The 27,863-nt window shown below is 41.0% G+C and overlaps 1 protein-coding gene across 7 annotated transcripts in view; it reads left to right on the forward strand.

The window, feature by feature from the left end:
- LOC136444917 (guanine nucleotide exchange factor subunit RIC1-like) overlaps nt 1–26,814 on the forward strand; it is a 47,516-nt gene extending 20,702 nt beyond the window's left edge. For 3 of the 7 annotated variants that reach the window (XM_066442691.1, XM_066442692.1, XM_066442695.1), the window contains 17 exons: nt 629–757; nt 4,181–4,277; nt 4,732–4,868; nt 7,906–7,952; nt 8,637–8,761; nt 9,612–9,754; nt 10,726–10,812; nt 11,235–11,282; nt 12,729–13,021; nt 14,563–14,613; nt 19,325–19,483; nt 20,163–20,239; nt 21,503–21,541; nt 22,031–22,234; nt 22,709–22,886; nt 23,632–23,820; nt 24,332–26,814. In XM_066442691.1, the coding sequence (XP_066298788.1) occupies nt 629–757; nt 4,181–4,277; nt 4,732–4,868; nt 7,906–7,952; nt 8,637–8,761; nt 9,612–9,754; nt 10,726–10,812; nt 11,235–11,282; nt 12,729–13,021; nt 14,563–14,613; nt 19,325–19,483; nt 20,163–20,239; nt 21,503–21,541; nt 22,031–22,234; nt 22,709–22,886; nt 23,632–23,820; nt 24,332–24,581 (2,253 nt within the window). In that variant the 3' untranslated portion in view covers nt 24,582–26,814. Of the gene's footprint in view, nt 1–628; nt 758–4,180; nt 4,278–4,731; nt 4,869–7,905; nt 7,953–8,636; nt 8,762–9,611; nt 9,755–10,725; nt 10,813–11,234; nt 11,283–12,728; nt 13,022–14,562; nt 14,614–19,324; nt 19,484–20,162; nt 20,240–21,502; nt 21,542–22,030; nt 22,235–22,708; nt 22,887–23,202; nt 23,258–23,486; nt 23,552–23,631; nt 23,821–24,331 lie in introns of those variants that run through there. The other 4 variants (XM_066442693.1, XM_066442696.1, XM_066442697.1 and 1 more) reach the window with 4 other exon arrangements.
- The last annotated feature ends 1,049 nt before the right edge of the window (nt 26,815–27,863 follow it).

Raw genomic sequence — 27,863 nt, forward strand, 5'->3', positions numbered from 1 at the left:
AAATTTTGAATTTGTGTGCCCTCAGTATATGTATATACATGTAGCAGGGCTGTCTCCAGGACCCGTCCCTCCGTCCGTCCCGGGACAGAAATTTGCTTCTTGGGACAGAAAAAAATATCACCCTGTCCGTCCTTTAATCTAAATTTCTTGGCATGAAAGTGATAAAAATGTATTGTTATATTACGCTTAAAATGACAGATTTACCAAGGAAAATTAACAAGATGGTCTCCAAAACAACAAGCGGGACGGAAAAAATTTAAAGCTGGAGACAGCCCTGGTATATAGTGTATGTACTATGCATTCTGTTAGCGTGCGTAGTCCAGTGGTTAGCGATCTTGCCTCTGAAACTAAAGTCCCCGGGTTCGATCCTGGCTGCACGCTACCAGAAAGGGTCGCAGTCCTTAGGACGGGTGCTAAGCCGTGGTCCACTGTTCACTGTGCTTGTCGAAAAGAGCTAGGGTAATTTCCCCGTACAATGAACCTGTAAATACTGTACATAGCGTCTGTCTTCTCTGTCACGACCAGTGGAAGATTAGCTCATCTGTTCATTGAGTTCATTTGAGCTAAACTGGTTCGAGATCACTTTCCTTTCCTTTTTGTTACCAATGTCCTGCCCACCTGTCCACAGCTGCCGTTCTGTGCACCTGTTGTGCTGGCGTCGTGTGTGGAGAACATGTGGTCGTCCAGCCGCTCCAGTCCTGACAAGGTGCACCTGAGCGAGGCCCTGTGGCTGGGCTGTGGGGCGGCCGGGATGAAGGTACGGCTTTCACAATTTTTTTCATTACTACAAAACCTTAGAAGATAGCCTGAGTGTCATCCTGTTTAGGCTCTACCTTCACAAAACATAAATAATGATGATAATAATGGTTTATTGGTCAGAAATTACCCATACAATGGCAGCCAGTGCTGAATTGCTGCAGGGTTTACAATCATATAATACAGAACAGATACATATTTGCTCCACACTTGCACTTTGTGGAACTGTCGCAAGGGTCTGGGCGGCTGCCATTCGGCGCCAGCAGGTGACCTCAATACGACCTTCCCCAACCAATGACCCATTCACACCTGGGTGGAGTGAGGAAAGTTGTGTAAAGTGCCTTTCCCAAGGGCACAACGGGGCATATCAGAGTTCTGGGTGAAACACTCTCCAACCTTACCGATTGCGCCACAGGATGATATGTGAAGGCAGAGCCTGTAACTAAGCAGGATGACACTCAGGCTAGTTAAAAGATTGTATTAGACTAAGATGCAATGTTTTCTGATTATATACTGGCATGAAGGTACGGCTTTTACACTTTCACATTGTCAACTTTTTATACTGCTCATATACTTACTTACTTGGGCCTGTCGCCCATCCTTGGGCATAGGCCACGGACGAGATGCCTCCATCCTTTGCGGTCCTGGGCCCTCTCTATCAGCTGCTCCCATGTGTGTCCGGATGCCTTCACATCGGCCACTAGGTCCCTCCTCCATGTGTACCTTGGCCTCCCCCTCTTCCGCTTCCCTGGGGGGTTCCATGTGAAGGCCTCCCTCGTGGTACTCGATGCTGGCTTCCGCAGTGTATGTCCAATCCAGGTCCATCTCTTGTGCAGGATGTCGGTTGCCACTGGTCCCTGCCCGGTACGTTGCCATAGGTCTTCATTTCTGATGGTACTGGGCCAGTAGATTTTGAGAATCTTCCTGAGGCAGGTATTTATGAAGGCTTGAATCTTCTTTGTTGTGCTGGTTGTCGTTCGCCAGGTCTCTGCACCATACAGTAGAACGGGTTTGACCATGGTGTTGAACATCCGGATCTTGGTACTGGAGGTCAGTTCTGATGATCTCCAGACTTTGTCCAGCTGCTGGAATGCTGATCTTGCTTTTCCTATCCGTGCCTTCACATCTGCATCTGTTCCACCCTGTTTGTCAATGACACTACCTAGGTATGTGAACTTGGCTACTTCTTCTAGTGGTTCTCCTGCAAGAGTAATGGGAGTACTGCAGTCTGTGTTGACTTTCAGGATCTTAGTCTTTCCCCTGTGGATCTTGAGGCCCAGGCAGGCAGAGTTTGTGTCAATTGTAGATGTTTTCTCTTGCATCTGTTGCTGTTTATGGGCCAAAAGGGCCAGGTCGTCTGCAAAATCCAGGTCGTCCAACCATTTCCCAGCTGACCATTTGATGCCATTTTCCCTGCCATCAGTGGACGTCTTAAGACACCAGTCGATGGCCAAGAGAAACAGGAATGGGGACAGCAGGCATCCTTGCCTCACCCCCGTCCGCACATGGAAGGCATCTGTGAGTTGTTGGCCGTGGATTACCCTGCACGTCATCCCTTCATAGGAGTTCTTGATAAGGTTGGTGATCTTTACAGGTATGCCATAGTGCCGCAGTAGCTTCCATAGTGCCGGTCTGTCCAGACTGTCGAAAGCTTTCTCATAATCAATAAAGTTGATGTAGAGAGGTGAGTTCCATTCTATGGACTGCTCCAGGATGATTCTGAGTGTGGTGATCTGGTCCGTGCAGGATCTATTTTTCCGGAAACCAGCCTGTTGGTCCCGGAGGTGTGGGTCCACGGCATCTCTCATCCTGTTCAGGAGGACTCTGTTGAAGACCTTGCTTGGTACTGAGAGGAGTGTGATTCCCCTGTAGTTGGCGCAGGAGCTAAGGTCACCCTTTTTTGGTAGTTTGATGATGTACCCCTCTTTCCACTCTTGTGGGATTTCTTCCTTCTCCCATATGTTCTGGAACAGTGGGTAGAACATATCCACACTAATCTCCACGTCTGCCTTCAGCGCCTCTGCAGGTATATTGTCTGGGCCTGTCGCCTTCCCGTTCTTAAGCTGCATCACAGCTCTCCGGATCTCTTCCTTGGATGGCGGGCCACATTCAATTCCCAGGTCACTATCAGCTTGGTGGATATCTGCCGTTTCCCTTGGGGCTGGTCTGTTCAGTAGGTTTTCAAAGTACTCTGCCCATCTCTGCTTCTGACCTTCCATGTCTGGGATGACATTCCCATCGCTGTCCTTCACTGGTCTGTCTGACTGGGTGTGTTTACCGGAGAGTTTCTTAATGGTAGCGTACAGCTCCCTCATGTTGCCATGGCGGACTGCGTCCTCTGCTTCTACTGCTAGTGACTCCATGTGGTTCTTCTTGTCTGCTCTTATGTGCCTCTTTACTGCCCTGTGTGCTTCTGCATATTCCTCGTGTGCTTTGGCTTTTTCTGTTCTTGTGCGGCTGTTGTTAATTGCTGTTTTCTTCTTTTTCCTCTCCGCCACTTTTTCCAGAGTCTCCGCTGAGATCCACTCCTTGTTCCTTTGCCTGTTCGTGCCCAGTACTTCCTGGCATGTGGTTGTTATTGCTTCCTTAATCTCCTGCCACTTCTCCTCTATGGGGTCTTCAGTGGAGTCTTCTACAGTGGTTTCTAGGTCTTGCAGGGCCTGGAACCTGTTGTGCAGTGTGATCCTGAATTCTTCCAGTCTTTCTGCCTCCTTCAGGACTGAAGTATTGTACCTTTTGCGGTTCTGCCTAGTGTCACCTGTCCAGTTTTTCCTAAGTTTCAGCCTTAGGGTTGTGGTCAATAGATGGTGGTCTGAAGAGACGTCGGCTCCACGCTTGACCCTTACGTCTTGGAGGGATCGTCTGAACTTTCTCCCTATACATATATGGTCAATCTGGTTTTCTGTGAACATGTCTGGTGACGTCCAAGTGGCTTTATGTATCCTTTTGTGTTGGAACATGCTCCCGCCAATGACTAGGTTGCTTGCAGCGCACATGTTAGCAAACCTCTCCCCATTGTCATTGCTCATATAGCAATACTTTAAAAGATTCTATAAAACCAAAATATGTAGCATTTTCTGATTATTATGATTCAGCAACGATGATACATGTACTGTATTATTCAATTAGCATACATATTTACACATTTGCATCAAATGTGCACCCTTCTCCTGTTATTGAATATTGCATTATCAAAAAATATTTTTCAGATTAAGGTTTTTGTCACTTAGCTTTTCAAGGCAATCTCCTTTCGGATCTGATTGGAAGATAGAATCCATGGGCCGAAACAGTGCCCAGGGCCAACCCATGGATGCTGTCTTGCCAACCGAAAGATCTGCGTGGACATTAGTTCAAGTGTCTTTCTTGTTGTGGTATGTTTGGTATATGTTTAGTATTCTAATTTGCATAATGTTGTTGTTGCTAGGTGTGGTTGCCCTTGTTTCCAAGGAATGATGAGAAGAGACACAGTTTCCTGTCCAAGAGAATCATGCTGCCCTTCCAGCTCAACATTTATCCACTGGGTGAGTCATGGGTCTTAACATTCTCCATGCAGGGGTTGTATTTTTTGCCATAGATTTACATTTAGTTTGAAGGTCAGGCAGCATAGAGAAGGTTAATATGTCTTGAGTTAGTAAGTGATCTGAAACTAACCAAACCATAAGAACCAAAAGCTACATTCATTTTTGAAAAATTATCATTTTAATCCACTGTTGAATAAAGCACTGACTCTGACACTGACATAGGTTTTTGGTTACTGACGTATGTAAGCCTCCCATGTATGCAAATGAGATGTATGCAAATGAGACGGAGTTGAGACAAATCTGAGACTGTTGAATAAAGCACTCATAATCAAAATAAATAGGTTCTGGTTACTGACGCATGTAAGCCTTTCATTTATGCAAATGAGATGTATGCAAATGAGTTGGAGTTGAGACACATCTGAGTGATATTTTGAATGTTTGGCCCCTTCATTAGCGGTACTGTTCGAGGACGCGGTGGTGCTGGGCGCAGCCAACGACACCATGAAGTACGACTTTCAGGACTGCTCGTCTCCGAGCGCCTTAGACTCAACGCCAACGAGGCTCTTCCCTTTTAATGTTGTGGACAGAACTGTGAGTATTACTTTTTTACCCAATACTGTTCAACAGCTGTAAGTCTTGGAATTCCATAATGATGTGTTAATAGTGCCCCCTGTCTTGCTACTATGGTACTGCAGTTTCCTCACCAATGTTGTAAAATGTGATAGCACGTAGAGACATGCTAGCCAAGGGTGTTATTGACTTGCTCATCCTATCCTGTTTATATTCAGTTAAGGTACTCCTAAACCCGGGCTGAGGCATATGCTGATAATAAATTATTTCCATTAGACCTGGTGCTTTATAAGACCTATTTTTATAATCTTTAATGTTTTTCCCTTCAATGTCACAATTTAACCCCTAAATTGAAGGGTAAAGTTGCAGTTTTCATGCCTCAGTACGGAGGGGGGATTATGGACAACAGCCTACTCCGCCCTCTGGGGAGCCCAGATGGCCCCAGCTGGTCCCATGGCGGGAAAACAAGAGGCCGCTCCGCCAATCAGGCTGCGCTAAGTGGATGACGACACGACCTATGGAGAATCCCCAAAACTGTGCCAAGCGTGCATTTCCCGATTGAGTATTTGTAATAAACTGTGCTGATCTGAATTGCACGGATATGTGAACAACTACCACAAAAGAACTAGGTTCCATTCAGTAACGTTCATTTTTCTTTTTCATAAATTCATTGCTTACAAACTCTGATCTAAAGTTACAGTAAGGACTGTATTTCTTGGATCGAGGGATGTACATCGGAGAGCGACGTAACATAATTTTTAGGGTCGCCGACTTCACGGCACAATTTTCAACAAAAAGCTTGACTGCACCGATATAACTAAGTATGACAAAAGAACTAAATTTCAGTAAATCTAGTTCATTTTTATTAGAAAAAACTTAAATGCCTTCAAACAGCGATCCAACTAACGTTAACTGTAACAACTGAATTTCTTTCTTGGGTTGTCCATCCCAGAGTTACACGATCGCCAACTTCACAGCATATCAACAAATAAAGTTTACTAAGCAATAATTTCCGAAAAACGTTACATTGTGACATGTCGATATTTCGTAGATATAACATTGAACGTGAAATAAGCAGATGTCTGGGCAAAAATACAAAATCATCATAATTTTGAGACCCAGCTTCACTACGGGCAAGTATATTTACGAATGTTCAACAATTAGCCCCAAAATCCCATACCACGTCCAGCCATGCTATCTATCCCGACCACCAGTTCAACATCGTTGATCGCCAAGCTACTCTCCAAGCAGAGGATGGGTTCCGGCAGGTTTTTGACGTGTTTTTAGGCGTTTTTGTCGGCCTTTCTACTTTTTCATTTTTTTTTTGTCTCTATATGTCAAAAAAAAAAGAAAAAGTAGAAAGGCCGACAAAAACGCCTAAAAACACGTCAAAAACCTGCCGGAACCCATCCTCTGCTTGGAGAGTACGCCAAGCCGCGTAAAAGCTGTTTCCGTCGCGAGAATGATAGAAAACGCGCGTATGTGCGTGCATCTTTGATCATCACGGCACGGCATTTGGACAACAATGGGGTCGAGACGTGTCCGGCGTCAGAAACAAGACCGTAACTCCAGAAAACCCGGGTAGGATTTCTCTAGGAAGGCCTCGGAATAATCGTTAAGACTTCTCCCACGAAGTTATGTAGGATAGAGCCCGGTAAACGACTGTCTTTTGGGCTAAATCTCGTCCCTAAGCGGACGGCGCGGATAGCCGGGCTCTAGAGGTCCGCCATTTTGTTTGACTCCGGGGGGAAATGACGTCACGTTCTGTTGTTTTGGCGTGTTTGGCTGTTCCGTACTCCCTCCGGAAATCTTATATGCCATGTTTTGCCTTCTAAATCCGCCAGGAAGCGCTTTTGGAAAGGTCACTGACCCTCATTTAACAGGAAGTGATCGGGCCCGTGGAATGCGGCCAAAAAAACAGCGATTTTGACACTTTTACGGCCCCTGAAGGGAAAAAACGTTAAATATACAATAGATATATGATTTTCAAAACGAATCCATGGTAAAACTACTTATGAAATATGGGGGAAAAGTTCATTTTTGTGGAGATAACCCTCTAAACTAAACCATCAAATTTCGCCAAAACAATGCGGTGCTATTTGAGTCGGTGAAGGCTGGCTGCATAGGGGGCAATAAAAAAAAACGAAAAAAATTCCTAAAAAATCAGCATTTGAAAATATGAGAAAGAAAAAACATGATATCTTTACTATCACCATTATGTACATTTCTGAGAAATACCATTGATTTTTACCCAAGCTCTAGCCTGGAAATTCGATTTTTCTAAAAATGGGCGTGGCCCAATAACTATTGATGACGTCATCGTGAAGTCATAAAATTTGCATAAATTACCGTCTTGCAACAAGGTATTATATAACAAAAGCTCAAAGTCCATAGTTAACTGCAACATATAGTTTGATATACCCTTTGAATTCCTCAGCCGGGGTTTAGGTGTACCTTAAGCCGGCGTCACAATTCATGCGAGCGTCGGCCGACTTTGTAGATCGCCCGACGCTCGTCGAATTTCAAAATCGCCCGAGGGTCGACCGTATTTTCCAATGAAAATCTCGGGCGACGTCCGTCGAACACTAAAAACTAAAAATCGCCTATGAGATGGTACCATCTCTTGGACATGGACGAAGTCAGTATCGACTAACCTGGTAAAAGGCCAATATTTGGATCAATTTTGATTTCTAAAAATCACCCGAAGCCCGCGTAATCGACAGGACGTCGGCCGTACTTCGGCCGAAAATGCACATTTGAAGCTCGCCAACTCGTCGGCCGAGCTGAATTTCTTATTTGTGACGGGGGCTTTATAGTCAGAATAATTGTCAAGAAATAAAACTAGACAACCTATTCTGCAATAAATTGTAAAATTACTAATTTTCTGACATTTCTAAAAAAGACCTCACATTCAAATATTTTTCATCTTAGAAGTTTTTAGAATAAAAGTTGAACATAGTACATTGTAGATCGAATTTCATCTTGTATTTAGGAAGGTCTTGTAGGATTTCTAATTATGTTACCAGTTGTTAGATAAATTGTGTTTCTCTTGTTACAGACACAAGTTTATCTTCATCATATTGTCCGAGAGCTGTTAAGAAGAAAGTAAGTCATCGACATCTTTTGTTGTTTGTATTCCAGCAATGTAAATGTAACTAAAATAACCTTTGCTTTACACCAAAGATTCATACTGCAGATTGTAGAGAGTTATCGCTCCCTCCCATGTAACTTAAGCCACATGGCAGAGTACTGTGAATCCATTTAGTATAATAATTGAGGTTTGTAATTATAGCGGCTGGGGGAAAGGCAGTATTTAATTTTAACATTGGGAACAAATATCACTGTCATGAATACTGATCAAATATTTGCGATGATGAAATTTTAGCAGTTGACTATAGTGACTGTCCAAATAGCTAAAATTAAGTTGAGTTTATTGAGATACCCTTAAGCCCCTCTAGGGGGCTAATCTTCCAGGGCTCATAAACACTACATGTACATCGCAAAATACATACATACACATAATTACAGATTTACATACAGGTAAAAGCAGATAGAATTGAAGAAAAGGATTGGTTGAGGTCAGAGGTCAGAAGCTCATTATGACTGAAACCTTCAGTCGACAAATCTGGCAATAAAGACATACTTCCAAATTACTACAATTGCTAGTACCTATTCAAAAATCAAACGATCAATCCATCATCAAGTTATTAGTTACCGTTAACAAATCAAGAATTACGTTTTACTGTTGTAGGTTGTAATTGACTTAAGTTTGTATTACTTGTATTCCAGCCTGGGCTCCCACGCGCTACAGATTGCGAAGAGTTGTCGCTCCCTGCCGTACTTTAGCCATGTGTTGGAGCTGTTGTTGCACCAGGTTCTAGAGGAAGAGGCCACAGCTTCTGAACCTATCCCAGGTATTGGCAAAAATGTACAGCTTTTAACAAACAACTGTTAAGGAAAGGAAAGGAAAATGATCTCGAACCAGTTTAGCTCAAATGAACTCAATGAACAGATAAGCTAATCTTCCACTGGTCGTGACAGAGAAGACAGACGCTATGTACAGTATCTACAGGCTCATTGTACCGGGGAAATTCCCCTAGCTCTTTTCGACAAGCAAAATGAACAGTGGACCACGGCTTAACGTCCTGTCCTAAGGACTGGGACCCTTTCCAGTAGCGTGCAGCCAGGATCGAACCCGGGGCTTCTAGTTTCAGAGGCAAGATCGCTAACCACTGGACTATGCACGCTACCGCCATGTTAGATTGTCTTTCTGTATTGATTATAACTAAATGCTATTAATGTCTTAATGCAACCATTACAAAAAATCCTATCAAGAATATAAGATAGGTACTGGCAAACAGCTGTTAATAGACAACTTGAAATTGTCTTTATATGTATTTATTATAAATAAATGCTATTAAATAAATGTTTAACTTGATGCAACCATTACAAGAAATCATAACTAAGAATATAAGACATGTATGATAACAATAATTGATTGTAGCAACATACATGCAAAGCACACAATCTAACATAAAATCTAACATTGAATATCTCATTAATACATATAAAAGCAGAATGTTATGTATGATACTTATTTAAGCTTACACAAGACATGAAAACAATTAAAGTAAACCAAATTGAATCAAGATCTTAAAAGTAGAACAGCTTGGATTTTTTCAAAATCCTTTGTTTAAGTTCAAGTTTAGTTTTATCTTTCATTCATTTGTTCCCACTGTAAAAAAACACTGTTGCTTTCCACAGATCCCCTGCTACCCAGAATAGTGGACTTCATCCGAGAGTTCCCAGAGTTCCTACAGACCATTGTGCACTGCGCCAGGAAAACGGAGATTGCTCTCTGGTCATACCTGTTCGCCTCCGCGGGAAACCCAAAAGACTTGTTTGAGGTAAAGTCATCTGCATAGTGTATGTTAAATGAAGTGAATTCAGTTTTACACCCCCTTTCCATAGTGTCGTCACAGTGGCATAATGTCTGAGGGTTTTTTTTTTTTTACTTTTTATTTAGATTTAACACATTTGTCGTGTGGAAGGATTGACATAACAGGTGACTATCACCTTTTCAAGATGTCAACCCAGGCCAGACTGTAAGGTTTGGACCATTGCAAACCGGGGCATGCCCCTACTCTTATTTGAAAGGTGTGATGGGTTCTTAAACGTGCGCAGGGTGTGGCTCTACCCAAACACGGGACCTTCATTTAACGTCCTATCGAGGGACGTCCCTAACCGAAGCTAGATACTGACATTTACACCTGAGTGAAGAGAAGAAATTTGTGTTAAGTGCCTTTCCCAAGGGCACAACATCCGGGCACGTGTCCAGACATGTCTGGTGGTATTCCGGGTTCAAACTCGGGTTCCCTTGTTTGACGGCTGAATGTTCTAGCCGTTATACCACACAACGCCACTCTGTTTGGCCCAGACGTCCTGGGGTCGAGTCCCTCACATCTCCCCGTTGACGTCCCTCGGATGGGACATTAAATGAAAAATTACCTGATATGCAATACAAGCAAGCAGAGACCATTGAGGGACAATTGAGCAACCAAAACTTTCATTTGTAGTTTGAACAAATTTCATTATTAGTAAGTTGTATTTTGTAAGCTTTTGTAGCTCAAATCATACCAATCATGCATCATGGATTATATTCCAATTTGCTAAATGCTTTTCATTGTTACTAATTCTTTTTAACAAACGAAATACTAGCTATGTTTGTGAAGGTTAGACATCCAGGTAAACAATATATTAAGAGAATTCAGACTCAACAACTGGATAAGAATTCGGAGATTTATTTACTAGCTCTAAAATTCAGCTCTAAGCAAAGTTTCAAAGCAGTCATGTTCAAAAATCTGATTTTTCCCTGCAGCAATGTCTGCAGTCAGGCTCCCTGGAGACTGCATCATCCTACCTCATCATCTTGCAGAACCTGGAGCCTGCAGCCATCAGCAGACAGGTACATGTACACCCCTGCTGCACAGTGGTACCACCCACTGGTCCTGTCTGTCTCTTTGTAACTTCAGCCTGATCCATTGTAAGAATAGGGAATGCTTCTTCCTCAGAAATGCACCTCAAGTTTCATTTTTTTCTTTCTAGAGCTGTAAATTTTAGCTTTATAGCTTTCTAGAATTGTATATTATGGTCACGTGACAGTATAGGCTGACAACTCAAATTGGCTTCCATAATGTTATCGTTTCATTAAATTTTGAAACATTTTAAAAATCTTTTTAAGCCTTGGATTATGAAATTGCGTAATAGTAAATGTAGATCTAGACGATTTTACAACTTATTATCTAGAATTCATTTGGATAGTCCTGTTACAAATTAGAAATAATCTTAAGATTCAATGTAATCATGACTTTTCAATCCATTACCCAGCATGCAACACTGCTGTTAGATGCATCACTAGACAAAGGCAAATGGGAGGTAAGTAATTTTCTATGGCCTTTTTTTTACTAGAAATGTATAATTCTATACTCAAAACCATATACTATTCATTTGCATCTAAAGATGTTCATTGACATAGTCAGATTGTGTTTTGGTTAATTGTACAATTACATGTGACTTGAATTTTCCTATAACATGTACAAGTTAGCTCTTTTGTAAGAATTACTTACAAGATGAAGATGTCAAAATGAATAATGCATTACAAAAAACATGTTGTGAAAAAGTCTTGGATTGAAATTGATCAAAAATTACTTAATCTTAATCTTAATCTTAATCTTACTGGACAAAACCCCAGTGGGGCATCTCGTCCAGGGAGGATTGGTGCACGGCTAAACGGGCCGGTGGTGGTGGTGGTGCATAAAAAAAAGAAACGAATCAAAAAAAATTGCAAAGTGTTTGTGCGAAATCAACCAGAACAGTGCTCAAACAATAATGTAAAAGTGGTTGGCCTGCTTAGCATAGTTCAATATTTACACGGATGCGGGTAGGCCCATGTGGTTGGCCAAACCCGTCTTAAAACTGTCCAGTGCTGTGGATGTGACAATGTTTGGAGGTAATATGTTCCAGTCCTGTATGGTTCGTGGTATGTAGCTGGATCTGTAGGTGTCTGTCTTGGAGGAGTGGGTCTGATACCGTAATGGGTGTCCTCTTGTGATGTTGGTGTTCCTTGTGGCGTAGTTATGTAGGGGTATGGCGATGTGGTTGTGGAGAGCTTTGTAAAATAACACCAAATGTGAGTATTTTCTACGGTCTTGGAGTGATGGCCAACCTGTTTTGTGTAATAGTTGACTTACACTCGTGCTACGTCTGTAGTCATTGTGTACCCACCTGACTGCTCTGCGCTGCACTGATTCTAATTTCTCTTGTAGGATGTTTGTTTGAGAGTGGTGTCGTTTCTGGGGATCCCACACCGAGGCTGCATATTCTAGTTTAGGTCTTACTAATGAAATGTATGCTTTCCTTTTTACCTGACTGTTGACCCCCCTTAAATTGCGCTTTAAAAATCCTAGTGTGCTGTTTGCTTTTGAGGTAATGGAATTAACATGAGCTGACCACTTGAGGTCCTGAGAAAGTATGATCCCCAGGTAAGGGTGCTGACTGTTGACCTCTAGGGGCTCTGCAAACATTGTATACATGTAGTGTGAGGACCTTCTGGGTTTGTGTACATGTAAAATACAACATTTTTTGACATTGAACCTAAGTTGCCATGTGTCAGACCAGGCACACAGGGTGTCCAGGTCTCTTTGCAGGCTTTGTTGATCTTGTTCGGAATGAATGGGGCGGTATATGAGACAGTCATCTGCGAAAAGTCTGATCTGTGATGTTATACCCTTGTCTATATCATTGATGTATAACAGAAATAGCACCGGCATAAACTTTTCATCCTTATAATATGTTTAACTTGATATTGTCTACATTACCCAGCTTGCCAAAGACCTTGTGCGGTTTCTCCGTGCCATCGGTAACGAGGACCCAGAGTCGCCACCCCGCACGCCCGTCAACCCCATCAACGCCCCCATGTACCCCCTGCCACCCCCGCCACAAGATGGGCCGTTCCCCGGCTTCGCGTTCGGCTCCCAGGCGCGCCCAGTCCGCAGCTACAGCATGGGAGAGAACCTGGCGGGAGTGAGAGAACGTGGGAGTGCGATAGAGAGAGAGAGAGAAAGAGAAAGGCACCACTCGGTTCAAGCTACCAGTACAACGAACAAGAAAACCACGTGAGTACAATACAAGTCACAAATAAATACTACTAACTCTGAGTCAGTCACTTTAATCTAAACAACCAATCCCATAGCTCTGCCCACCTCCATCAAAACGTAGAAATGCAAAATAGAAACATACAAAATTTATCATAAGACTACATGTATTTCATATCGTCAAATACTTGCAAATTTTCTTTTTTCTATTTGCATGTAGAAACATAAAAATGCAAGTATTTGACGGACATGCAGCCATGTGCACTCTCTCATTGGTCGAACTACCAACTGGTATGCTATCATTGGTTGAACTGCTAAATTCAATGTACAATGATTGTTTTAGATGCAACTTTTTCCAATGTCAAAGAAATACATTAATCTATGTATCAATAATGTCACATTGAGAAGATACTACGAGGATGCGCTATTTTTTATTACAATTAATTATTTTAATAGGTGAAAAACTTCTTTTTCTCCCATCTTGATAACATCAAAGGAGTTGCCCTCATTTCTCGTTTTTTTTCCTGTTTTTTTGCTTCAAAGATTTTGCAATTCTTTATGTGATGTTATTATCTATGGGTGGCTTTCTTCGTTTTCCGAGCTTTTTTTATAAACTTAAGGTAGTCTTGAAGGCTTATTTGGAATGTTTATCACATAAATGTACAAAATCAATGTGGAAATCCTTGTTTTGCGTGATTGACCGATTTATTACAAGGAAATTCAACCAATAATTTGAAATTGTTTAGCCTGGAATCCATCCTATTCTAGCTCCAGTCCACTCCTTTGATTGCTTCCCTGCACAGAAGTCTGGCAGCTGTTACTAGACATTTCCATTGGTCCTCGAATAATTGTTTAAACTGTAAGCAAGAGCTCTGATTGGTCAAAAACTGGCCTGTTGTAACAGGGATTGAACAGTCTGGTATTTTGGTTCAATCCCTCTTACGCTGCCTCTGGAAAGTCCTGAATAAAAAAGACTCATTTTACACAACCAACACTTCTGTACATTTGGGACTGCTTATATACATTTGTATATACAATGTATTGCTGTCATCCCAGTGTGATTGTACATATGTAAATACTTTGCATTTGGGAATGCATCTCATTATTATCTACATGTATAGGCAACAACACCTGTGCTGCTTTGCTATGTGAATCAGTCAGAATTGCCTTGAAAAAGGTGACAGATGGTTACCGAAACGTCAGTGGAATAAATCTCTTGGTTGTGTAAAAAGAGTCTTTTTTATTCAGTGACTTACCAACCTGATGAAACTATTCATGGCTCTGGAAATTCCATCCTGAATTAATCAATGAAGTACAGATGAAACGTTGCAATCAGCGTGTGCCAGACTTTTCTCTGATCCGCAGGCAGGCGATCACAGGTGCCGACTGGAGTTAAAACAGGATGGATTCCAGGCTGTAGAATTTTTATCATGTTCAAAACATTTGTGAATTTTAAAGTCAGAACTGAGTATGTCCGGCTTCCTGCTCACTGATCTGTTGTCTATCCTAGCTGGGCTTCCTTTGTTGCCTTTTCCTTACTTCCATCTTTTATTTTGCGGCAGAGCGGCACCAAAGGACATACCGCCACGGGCAGATTGCGGGGTATTTATGGGGTGAGAACAGATCAAGACTGATACTAGAGCGTAGCCCTCTAAGAGTGTCACTATTGTAAAAGCTAGGTCATGGTTTGAAGTGTGTTTGACAGTTGGATAAAATTGTCTATATTGCATGTAAATGTTGAATATGTCACACTACCAAAAATCGCTTTTCTTAAAAAAAAATATGTTTCTTGTTTTTCCTTCTACAAAGAAATTTTTTCTGTCAGCAAGAATATTATTCTGTATACAAGAATCCCTGTTTTAAGCACAGACAAGAATCCCTGTTTTGAGCACAAACAAGAATTGCATCTAAGAATTTTCTTCTTGAACTTTCTTAAACCAAAAATTATTCTTAGTAGAATCAACTTTTCAAGAAAAACTATCTTAAGGAAACAATCTGTATATACCAATTATGTAACCAAACAAAAAATGAATCTTATAGTAAGACAGAAAAAGACAACTTTTCTTATTTTTCTAGAAAATTCTTATTTGAAAACATCATGCTAGAAATATTTTCTTAACTTCAGAAAAAAAAGGAATAAACTTCTTTATGTAAAAATTGACATAGACAAGACTGTGCAGAAAGTTTCTTGATTTTTCTTGTTTTTCTTTGTATAAGAAAATATTTCTCAACATATTAGAAAACAAGAAAATAAGAAAAAAAACAGAAAAAAGATGTCAGGTATTGCCACTGGGCCTTCAACTTCGACATGCACACTCTAAACCTTGAACTAGCTTATTGTGTGTAATTTAGAAGTCAAATCTACCTCCATAACCTTGAGCAGTGTGAAATCCCAGTCTTTTTAAAACCAAATCAACATAATTCCTATAACTAGCTAGTGCATGGTTTGAAGTGCTCATGAGCAGAATGATGCAAATGTGACATGAACATGCGCACTTCAAACCGTGAGCTATCTTATTGTGCGTAGTTTAGAAGTCAAATCTATGTAGTCTATAACTTGAAGTAGTGCCAGTGTGAAATCCCAATCTTTTCAATGAAACAAGATTTAATCAAGAAAAATCAGCTGCATAGTGAAGTGATTTTGGCGATGCTTCAAGGGCAAAGACTTCAAGATTTTTGCACTTGTTTTTTGAGTCTGGAATACTGATTTCTTATCCCTCCTACTTCTTTCACAAAACCTTCTACTGTGACTAGCAGATGTAAAGTTATTACCATGGCTAACATCTGATAGGACCCAAGATTTTTCATACTTTTATCAAAATTTGTTGCAAATAAGAGTGACCGTTAAAAATTTGAAATGCAGTGATTGTCATAATTGCTTGAATGTGTATTAATCAAGTCATTTTGTTCAATTTTGTGCTTGATTTGATACGACAATTATAATACACAGCATCAAATCTACATCTTTGCCATCAAAGTAGATTCAAAAACTTTTGATGCATCGAAACTCTAGACTGGAAGTTAATTTGATGTGCATTGCTTTGCATAATTTTCTTAACCCTCAAACCACCGTATGGGGTCAAAACTGACCCCAGACGTATATCAACATGTGCCATTTTGACATTTCTAGTCGAAACCAAAATTCCTCCTAGGAGTTTGTTTGTATATATGTCTAATAACTTCTCATACGATTTTACCGAGATTGGCTGATTGTTGATTAAGTTATCCTAGAAAGTTTATGCGTGGTCCAGTGGGGTCAAAACTGACCCCAGCAAAATCTGCACTCATATTCCCTATTGTTTGATACTTATCATCTAATAACATGTATGACAAGGGTTATTATGATCATAGTAACAAAATATTATTTTGTAGAAACATGAAAAAAATAGATTATTTTAATGAACGTAAATATTTTTGACGTTGCGACGTATTATGACGTCATTTATGTGGTTTTACTGGCGAAAACCACCGAATTCGGTATTTCCATATAGCTCAAAGGTACAAGATAAAACTTTAATAGAAATTCTGTATGATAAATTGTATATGTATCCAAAGAAGTTATTTGTCAATAGAAACAGGAACGACGTCAAAATGACGTCATAAAAATCATATTCATATTTAGCTACCACTGGTGAAATCCGCCATCTTGGTTCCGCCATCTTGAATTGTTCAAAATGCATTTTTTCATCAAATAACCTCAAAGCACAATAAAGATAGACTAAAACTTTTATATTAAGATTGTTACAATAAACATGGAAATGATGAAATATGAGGTTGAAATGGCCGGTTATAGCTAATCTAATAACATCGTCCGCCATCTTAGATTTTGACCGATGACGTAATCAAATTTGCATATATTAGGAATATCAAATCATAAAAGTTATAGTGGATTACATTAGATGGCATGGATATAAAAAGTAAGTGCAGTTTAAAAAGACAACCCTAAAATTACATTGTTAAATCTAAAATTAGGGACTTTTTCCAAATATGTCTCTCAGAAACCGGTTGCCATGGCAACAAGAAACCATTTTTTAGTTATTTCATTTATTTGGAAATGTTGCAAACAAACTTTTAGCAAGAGTGACCAAGTTTGGTTGTTCTAGTGTAAGCCATTCAGATGCAATATCTCATCAAGTGTTGGCGCAGGCCTCAAAAGAGCCCGCTTGTCTGAATAGCGTTACAGTCAAACCTGCCTAGGCGACCACCTTTTCAACGCGACCACCTGGCCATGGCGACCGCTTTTTCTCGGTCCCGAAAATTTTCCCCATAGGCACAAGCATTAAGCTGCCTGCCCAAGGCGACCACCTGTCCAACGCGACCGCGACCGCCACGAATTGGGACCGCAAAGAGCACAATCCCTGCCCATGGCGGCCGCCTAATTTTCAAGCGTGTGGTGACATCGGATCATTTTGCTGTCGGATTTCACGGAAATGTTTTCCAGAATTTGAAGGACAAAAATATATGGAATAGCAATGTTATAGCATCGATTCCTCCATGAAGTGTTTAATAAAACGTTCCCCCTATAAACATTGTAAAGACAAATGTTTGTGATGTTGTTGTGCCCATCGTAATCTTATAGTTAACTGCAAACTCAGTTCGGTTTAAACTCAATTTTAAAAACGAATACGTAGTGCATGGCATCAAAAAGTCAGATTTCGCAGAAACTACTATCTATTTGTTGTATTTTCAACAAAAATCTGTCTGTGTGTTACTAAATTTCGCCGAAAAATGACTTCTCGGCGGGCAAAACGTCGGGCGAGAAATATTGTTCCTTGGTCCCGACGCCATCTTGGATTTGTCGCGGCCCGGATTTGGCGTACTCTCCAAGCAGAGGATGGGTTCCGGCAGGTTTTTGACGTGTTTTAAGGCGTTTTTGTCGGCCTTTCTACTTTTTCATTTTTTTTTTTGTCTCTAAAGTAGAAAGGCCGACAAAAACGCCTAAAAACACGTCAAAAACCTGCCGGAACCCATCCTCTGCTTGGAGAGTAGATTTGGCGTACCGCTGACCTTTCTAAAACACGTTGCTTTTGTGTATGAACATTTACGAATACTCTAGTTATTGATTAAAATTAATATTCTTATTTTCTTTTTATTTCCATGAATCTCAAACCTTTATTGGACGGTGTGCGATCTGCTGCACTGACTTGCCTTTCGATGCGGCGCGGCGCGACGAAATCACACCGTTCCGTTTTCATCTTAAGCTGTCAGATCGAAAACTTTTTGCCCCTTTTATCCAACGGTCGGCGCCCCCAAAAAGGCAGGGGTCAGTAGGTGTTTTCTAGGGATTTGTCTTAGGCCTTAAAACTTCGATGATGTGCGTGTGTGTGAGTGTGTACTATTTAATGTAACGTGTGAATGCGGGAGGGCGCTGCGATCATCGAGGCAACCATTGTTTTGTAGTCAAAATTATGAAAAATTTTTACGCGATGTAACGTTAACGGTATACAATTATTACGACGATAACGGAAAATGTAATTTTTGTAGGATCTTTCTGTCAATGAGAATTGAACCTGGTGGGGGTCATGTTGTCTAAATTCACATAATTTTCCATCCATTTACGTACTGTATTTGAAAACCTCGACCTGGAAACATGTGAGTGGAATCCTCTTCATGGCGACCACCTGTCCATCGCGACCGTTTTTGCTCGGTCCGCCGGTTGGTCGCCTTGGGCAGGTTTGACTGTTAGTTGCAAAAGACGATGTTCCTTCTTTTTGCATAAATTATGATAATAAGTAGAAATTATTCACAGCTTATCATGTCAAACTGTCCCTTATAGATGTATGGAACTATGCATATTTACAAATCACACAAAAAAATCACCAAAAAAGCTGTATTTGTAGAAAACATTGTGGGGTCAGTTTTGACCCCATACGGTAAGATTAGTCGTAAAAAAGCTACGGTGGTTTGAGGGTTAAATTAGATATACTTCCTTTCAGCCCTGCTTCCTTAAATTCCTTCCACTTTCTAAATGCACTTTGAAATTCATAAAATTACTTGTTCATTTTACAGAGAAGTTTGAAAAATAGCAACTGCTTGTAATCAAACTATGACAATTTATAAGTAGTCTTTGGTTCAGTTTTTCTGATAGGAGGAAGAATCTGTTTTACAAGAGACTATACTAAACTTGTGTGGCCCAAACTATCATTCTCAATTCCTGTTACATCGAATTATAATTATTACAATGAGTGAAAAGTAATCCTTCTAACAAAAAGTTAACTCAAATAGATGGCAAATACACCATTAATCATTCCAACTACATGTATATCACCATCTGCAAAGGAAAATTAGTCCATATAGATATGAAAATGATTATCTTCCAAACAGGACACTGAAACATCTGGAAGAGACAGCGGAGCACTTCTTCATCGATGTGATTCTACAGCGACACGCACGCAAGCTGCTCAGCGCCGGTCGCCTGCGGGAACTGGGCTCCTTCGCGGCTCATCTCAACTTCGAGCTGATTGGTTGGCTGCAGAAGGAAAGGTGGGGCGACATTTTGGGTTGGAGAAGGGGTTTCCTAAGAAAATACTATGGAAAACTTATCTTTTAACTATCTATAGCAATGTTGAAAAAATTGACTGCTACACATAACTTGTAGGGCTACATCAATTTGGTACCTCGATGTAACTATACTGTACCTGGGTCCAGTTTGCTGGTCACTGCCTTCGGGCAAGTGAGGAGATTATCTCCTCACTCATTCTGTGGAGGCCCCTAAAAAAAACACGATCCAGAAAGCTGACTTTCCCGGGGGCTCTATCTAGAGACACCTCAATTCATGTGGAAGACCTTAGTGCGGCCATGGCAGATGGACTGGTGTGGTCTAAAGTTGTGCAAGGACTTGCCCCGTCCCCCTCGGGGGTCGACCGATGATGATCATGATGATGAACTATTAGAAGGTTTGCATGTACTATGTAAGTACAGATGTTTAGGTACAGGTGCAAATGCTTATGTACAGGTACAGGTGTAGGTACAGGTACAAGTAGTGAAGCTTAGGTACGGGTAGAGCGGTAACAAGTAACAGCGGTTTAAGACTTAGTAATGAATTAACCAACCTTTAAGCTTTTTCTTTTAGGGCTTTTCACAGAATTTTTATGAAGACTGCATAAATGTATGTTATTGCTTGCTATGCCAACCATTTGACACATGTTGTATAACTCCCCAGGTGCAGAGCAGCCAGAGTGGACGACTTTGTGACATCGCTGCACACACTGCACAGGGACTTCCAGTGGCCAATGCCAGGTACTCACATCATATCCACTTCTCACCTTCTCACCCCGACCAATCAAACCATGTGAAACACATTGAATCTCAGATTCCTATCCACAACAAATTGCTTTCTAACTTGCGTTATCGACTATATCTGACCAAACAAACTCGCCAGTAAGATCTATCCAATTTAACGTCTTTTGTTCCCCATCATACGGGGGTTGGACGTGCTTGCACATGGATGGGGAAGCCCCAGAACTCCTCATCAAGTGCAAGTCTTTTTCGTAGCAAGAGTTTTTACGGCTGGATGCCCTTCCTAACGCCAAGATGGTGGAAGGTTTCAGCTTCCAAAAGATGTTTTCAGATTGACAATTTTGCCACTTTGGAAGTGATTGAATCCGCCCGCGATTTAAAGTTAAAAAAAAAAGTTTCTACTACTTTTCTCTAAACGTCAAATCGCGGGTGTTTCACATGGTTTGATTGGTCGGGGTGCTTCTTGGTACATGTTCCTTCTTCATTCTGGTTTGCTGTGGTGCTCTGTTCCCTTAAAAATGGCAGCCATGGACTCAAAACTGGGGTCACTGACTATTGTACACGATCATGCTTCACAATATAACTTTGAAAACCGCTAGAGAAAAATATTTGAATCTTTTGAAAAAGATTGACCAGCATTATGCAAATCTGTTCCTGCCATTGTGTCCAGTGGGTAGACACTTACTGTTCTAGTTACTGTAAATGCAGAAATGTTCGTGATGTTTTTATGTTAGCGCGGCGACTGTTTCACCGTGAACTTAAAACCACCGTGAACAATTTTGTCCAATACTGTAGCAGTATGTGACTATAGCGCTGCCGCAAACTTAAAACCACTGCAACCACTAGCGCCTTAGCGCGAAATAAAAACCACGCAAACTTAAATGCGTTTACAGCAACTGATCTTTACATGTTTGGAGGTCAATTCATCCCTGGAAAAAAGGACCCTGTGGGGAGTAATGTTCTTATTGCAGTCACCTCGAGCAGAAACATTTGGTCTTTAATGTTCTTTAAGGATTTTGGCAGTCTCTTGGGGGCAGGGTCACATTTTGTAGTTCAGAATCTATGACTGTCTTAGATATATTTGTATCCCACCTACTTTTTGTATGAAAAGAAATTTTGGAGGATTGGGGGTAAGTTTAGGACCCGTTTTCACGTGCCGTTACTGCCATTTTTACACTTCTCTTTTTGCCTGCTCTCCACCATACCTAAATGCTACATTTCATGACGGTTTATCTTCATATTTCTTGCTCCTCTCTTTTCTAGTGATTGCGTTGTCTCAGGTGCTGTCAAGGTCTAACAGCGGTGAGTTTCTCGGGCCCTTTCTCTTGTTTTTTTACACTTACATGCACTACTCTAATCTGCTTCACTCTGCTAGTTGTATTACCCTTATCTGTAAGGGTCTGATGGCTTTCGTTGTGCAATCTTGTATGATCACAAAGCGAGGATAGTCTTGGGATAGTCGAACATACTCTGAGAACCAACAAGTACCTTCTGAAAGAACTGTTTGTAAGAGTTCTGCGTGTTTCATCATTTTAAACCTTTGCGTTCACCTAGATTTCGTTTATTGCTTGACTGTGTATCTTTTACTTTTTTGTGTGCTTGCGTACGTTTTTGAGTGTCCAGATGATTTAATCCATAAAGTAGGGCCTAACAAAAACTAAATTGTCCACATTACATCTTATCAAATATATCGGCAGCCTTACAAACAAATCTATCATTTAATACTCTCCAGAAAAGAATATCTATTTTGCATTCGGTCTCTGATAACAACATGAAAAATTGTGTCAGTAGGAGAAAGATCGAGGTCTTCGTCCTACGAAGCCTTGGAAGTTGGAGTGAACGGAATGACGCTGAGCGATATCAGCGAGGGACCAAACCGACTCCGCCCGAACGGGATGTACGCCAGCCCGTCCCTCCGCTCGTCCATGGACCTCCTGTGCGACGAACTCAGACAGGAAGCTCTGGACTCCAGACAATTCAACTCTAATCAGAAAGGTAAACACTTGCAGATTGTTTTTGGCAATACTTCAGGGGTGAGTCTTATGGTACATAGTATTGTGTGCAATCAGCAACAACTCTGTGAATTGTACAGGAATGTGTCAACAGGAATTTCAGTCCACAGGATGATAACTCAAGAATGCCTTGATGGATTGTCTTCATACATTGTATTTGGTAGGTGGGTAGGTCTTAGTGAAACCTCCAAATGGTTACACGTTGGGCCCTCTGCCGACTTTCTATGGTACTGCAGCAGAACTTTACAGTTTTAATATCTTGTTTTTTAAACAAGCTACTACATTTTGTAGTATGGACATCATTTTTTTGTTGTTGTTCACCCTGTAGTACCCATTTAACTCACAATATGGCTCAAATGATGATGATGACTCTGTAGTAAGTCAGAATGAAGCCTGGTTTTTGTATGTCACTGTTTTCCTAAATGGTAACTTATCTTATCCTTGGGACTTTTTCCAGGAGACAATGGCAGCACGGCAGCCACGGAAACGTCGGAGATGTCTGCGTCCATCGTGGCGGATGATTCGGAGCTGACGCTGGATGACAGTATGTGGAACCTGGCCAACCTGGATGAGCTGGAGGCCCTGTCTCAGGAACTGGCCTGCAGGGGACCCCCACACTGCGAAACACAACTTAGGTAAAGCAGTGAACTGTCAATCATTTTGAATGTAGTTCATAAGTTGGTTTATTTTGTAACTTTTGAACCGTAGTAATCAGTTAAAGTGTCAATCGTTTTTTAGTTCTGGAGTTAAAAAGTTTACCATTTTTTAACCTAATTGATCTGTTGACATTTCTAAGTACCAATCAGTAACTGGTAACCCCCAATAATCATTTTTGAACCAAAGAAATCAGTAACTGTCATTCATTTTTGAAGACAGTTAATCATCATTCACTTTTTTAAAGACAGTTAACTCCCAATCATTTTGTTGACTGTCAATCATTTTCAAACGCAGATACCTGCTGCATGTGATGATGGAGGCCGGCTGCCATTAGTGGGCCATGCTGATCATTTTGTAGTCAGTTAACTGCCAATCATTTTTGAAGACAGTAACTGTTAACTGTCAATCATTTTTGAAGACAGTTACAGTTAACTGTCAATCATTTTTCTAGACACTCAAGTAACTGTCAATTATTTTCAAACACAGTTACAGTTAACTGTTAATCATTTTTTAAGACTGTTAACCGTCAATCATTTTTAAGACAGTTACAGTTAACTGTCAATCATTTTCAAACACAGATACCTGCTGCATGTGATGATGGAGGCGGGGTGTCTGGAGTAGGCGATGCTGATCTCCCTGGTACCAACATAATCAGTTAACTGTCTATCATTTTTTAGCCAAAGTACCCACTGACAGTTAACTGTCAATCATTTTCAAACGCAGATACCTGCTGCATGTGATGATGGAGGCGGGCTGCCTGGAGTGGGCCATGCTGATCTCCCTGGTTCTGCGGGACTCCATGGGCGTGACGCGCGTCGTCAACACGGCCAGCCTGACGGACATGCCCATCGACGTGGTAGGGAGGATGCGGGAGGGACTGTCGTACCTGGAACTCTGGGCTGACACTGAGTGGTAAGACTGTGTTGGACTCTACTAAAGTTCTTTCTCGCATGCAGAGTCTGTTATCGGCATACTTCACCAGCTTTGCAGGCACCCGGCACGGCAGCAGCTGGTCATATTACACTAATCGACCTGTCACATCTAATCTTTGTACATCTGACAGCAAGTTTTGTTTGTAACAACTTGATGGCAACGAGTAAAATGCTTTTTCGGTTTATGTACATGTATTATGAAGCTTATCTTCCTATGACGTACAAACTTAATGATTTGCAGGATTTCTGAACATGTCTAAAACGACCACTTTCTTTGAGAAGGGTAGGGCTGACCCGGTTTGCTTGGCCAAATAAACAAGCCATATAGTAAAGCCACATTGCACTATTAGCTGTTTATTGGTTACTAGAATATTCTTGAATCAGTGACTTTAGAAAAGGTAACAAAGCACATACATGCACCTCCAAATTTAGTTATTTAGCTATTTATGGCACTTATTTGCATGTCTAAAATGCCCCCCTTCTGTCCTCAGCCCCGGGTACAAGCCGTTCCTGTTAGTGATCCGCGGCCAGGCCGAGGTTCTGACGGGCATCGTGGACATCCAGGGTTCACCTCAGGTCACCCCCATCCCCACCCCCGAGTCGTCGCTCACCTCCGCAGACTTTCACGCGCTCGGTTTCCACGGCAACTCCAGCGACAAGGAAGATCCCGAGAGCGAGGAGCAGAAATCCGTTGTGGAGACGGATCTTCCGCAGGACGGGGGACAGTGCGCGTTGTCGTGACAACAAAGAACATCCTCTGAGGAACCCTGATGTTCCTTGCGAGGAGTCTTACATTTATCTTGCAGCTGCCATGAACATCTTAGGAAGATCTTGATGTGGTTGTTTGCACCCCAGTGAAACTGACTGTAGGTGAATAAAGGAATTCAAGTAACAACTTCAGTAACCACGGATACAGGACGGCCCGATACAACTGTGACACGTGGACACGGTTTTTTACAACGTGTAGTCGGGGACGAAACTCGATCCTCACAGCACAGATTCCTGCGAATCTGCACGCGACAAGACTATTGGTGCATGCTTGAGGGATGACTACGCAACGATAGGCTGCTGGTAATCCCTACTAAACTTACGAACAAGCTCAGATATAAATGTGATACTCTAAGCATAAGATTTAGACACAGAAAGGACCTACTACATACATGTACTGAACGGGCAAGCCAGCATCTCTGCAAAATGTGCTTTTATGGCTTCTGTTGTATTGCAAATATGAGAAATATGTGTAAAGCTTGCAAAAAACAGAAAAAGTTCATCTCTATTGCCAACCAATTCCAAAATACACAAAATAATGCAGTTCTATTGCAAAATAATGAAGAAGAACTTTTAGCACAGTACATACAGTGAGCTACATCGTATATCTATTCAAAAAAGTTTGTGACAAAATGTCTCTGTGCATTTGTGGCTTCTTTTGTATTGCAAACATGAGAAATGTAAGAAGCTAGCAAAACATAAAATGTGTTCATTTCTATTGCCAACCAATTCCAAAATATACGAAAATGATGTCTGGTTCTATTACAAATGAAGAAATTTTAGCACAGTACATACAGTGAGCTACATGGTAAATTGACCAGTTAAAAAAATCACAGCATGCCTAGTGTTTTCACAGTAGTTGGTGAACAACAGTCAGTATTTATTTATTTGGTGAATTAGAAGCTTTCTCAATTCCAAACTTTTTCCACCTAGAGAAAGTATCCACAAACTTTTTCCTACATTATGCTAAACATGTTCTTACTTATACATTTCTACCTGCAACACTTTTGGACACTAAACATCGGTGATGTACATTTTGTCACATGCTGTACCTTAACCTCTCATACAGACCGTCTGTTTGCTTTTTTAAAGATACGTAAACATGTGCGCTTTGCTTTGTGCATTGATACTGATGTCTTATATCACTTGTAAATGGGCACCACACAATTTTACCACAGTGCAATATTATTAGGACTTTGCCAGTTAAAATCTCTGCTTGTTTGGGTGTAATTCCTCTCTTATTCACTCACTCACTCACTATCCGGTTTAGCGTCTTTCATCTATTCAGAACGGTATTCGAAAGCAAATGTTATTTTCGACCCTCTTCTTCTATAAGCTACATAAAGTTTTCACAGCTGCATTGGAAACTTGATGCTTAAGTTATTTAAATCTACCGTGTTTGAAAAGCATGCAATGTAATATTTGCTGATAGAAACCAAATGTTTTGATACTGTATTGTTATATTACTGTCCGCTTGTGCTTGATAATTTGTACTAAACTGATATCTGGGAAGGACACATGTTATATATTATATTATGTGTGTTCAACATTTTGTGGAAATGCAAAAGGACAAGTCTGTCCTTTCTGCGGTTTAGCACCCTCTCATACCAGGCCTGTTGCTTGCGTATCTCGAGTAACGGCGCTGACATGCCTGTCATCTGTCGTTCCCACATTCGCGCCTGCCTGAGTCATCAGCCAATCAGATGCTCCCCTCCTGTTGTGAGAGGGAAAGTTACCAGCCAATCACGTTGCCTCTTGACCGTAAGCAGCAACATGATTGGCTGACAACTTTTATGTGATTAGCTCAATGAGAAGGACTGATTGCAGACCTTTACACCAGGGTCATTGCTTGAGATATAGAAGTGACAGACCTGGCATGGTAGGATGCAGTAAGGTGGAACAACACTACGAATGATTGCCGCTAACACAGCCATATTGGTTAGGCGGTAATTTGCCCTGCTTGTATGATTATGCTATCTAGCAATCTTGGGAAAATGTTAATAGTGTGTGAAGGTTTTTCGCAACTATTTTTATACAGTTACTGCTTGTATGTAAGCAAAGCCACTGACAGACTTAGTGTATCAACGTATTGTATGGAGATAAGCCAAAGTAAAGATATTTGACAAATGGATAGTATTGAACGTGTAAATGACTTACTGTAAAATTCGTAAGAAACAGCCAAGCTTTAACAAGTTGTCAAGACGTGGCTACTGTATTTTTCTTGTAGATATCAAAATGATAATGTATTTTAATGAATGTAAACAAAAGAACTATTTTATGAACTATACATAACCTGCAATAATAGTAATTATAATAACTTGCTTATTGATCAAACTGTATGATAGTAAACGACAGGGTTCTGCTTTCGAAGTTAAAGTATCAGATATCTGACTGTTACTATATCTAGATGGAAAGAGAATATCCATTCCAGAAGTAGGTACAATATCTTGCCATGAAGTAAATGTAACATGCAAGTTGTCCTTCTTTTGACACAAGTAAATGTGTCTCTGCTGCCAACTTTCTGTCAGGTTTTAACTCGTACTTAACAACATTAAGAGATAACGTGTACTTGCGGGGTGCTTTACCTTATTTTTTATTTTTCTCTGTTGAGAAGCGAATTATGATTTTAGATGTTATTGTTGCACGTATCACTACATATATGCATGTCGTTCAGTCCAAACTATGTGTACATGTAAAAGAAAAAGTTTGTGAAGAAATTTCTTCTTTCTGTGAATAACTGTATTAAAATGTCTCACGATATTTCCGTAGCCTGCTGACCAGTTCACATGTGGCCTTGTACGGACTTATGTAATCAGCATCTATAGCAGCATGTAAAGTTTTAGAGACAACTTCAATGTCATATTCCTGTATCAAGTCACCGGCTATTGTTGTTCATGACAACTGCAGCAAAAGTGGGATTGAGGGAAATAAATGTTTTGTATAAAGTCAACTCAGCTTTCTGGTCGCTAATTACATTGTATGATAACAATGAATACGGGTATAGGAGATTCTTTTTACACAACCAGGTAATCTCACCTGCTAACGTTTCGGTGTCTGTCAGACACCTTCTTCAGAGCTTCTGACTGGAGTACTGCTTCTCACCGCTATAAGTAGCCGATGTAGGTGGCACTGTTGGATTAAGGAGGCCGTCTGGATAAGGAAGACAACACCAGTGATGAACCGAGACGAGGGGGGGATACAAACTTAGCCACGTTTGGAACAGTGTTCTCACCACAAAAGCGCCACCTACATCGG

Source organism: Branchiostoma lanceolatum, chromosome 11 (genome assembly GCF_035083965.1).
Source record: "Branchiostoma lanceolatum isolate klBraLanc5 chromosome 11, klBraLanc5.hap2, whole genome shotgun sequence".
Taxonomy (NCBI): Eukaryota; Metazoa; Chordata; class Leptocardii; order Amphioxiformes; family Branchiostomatidae; genus Branchiostoma; species Branchiostoma lanceolatum.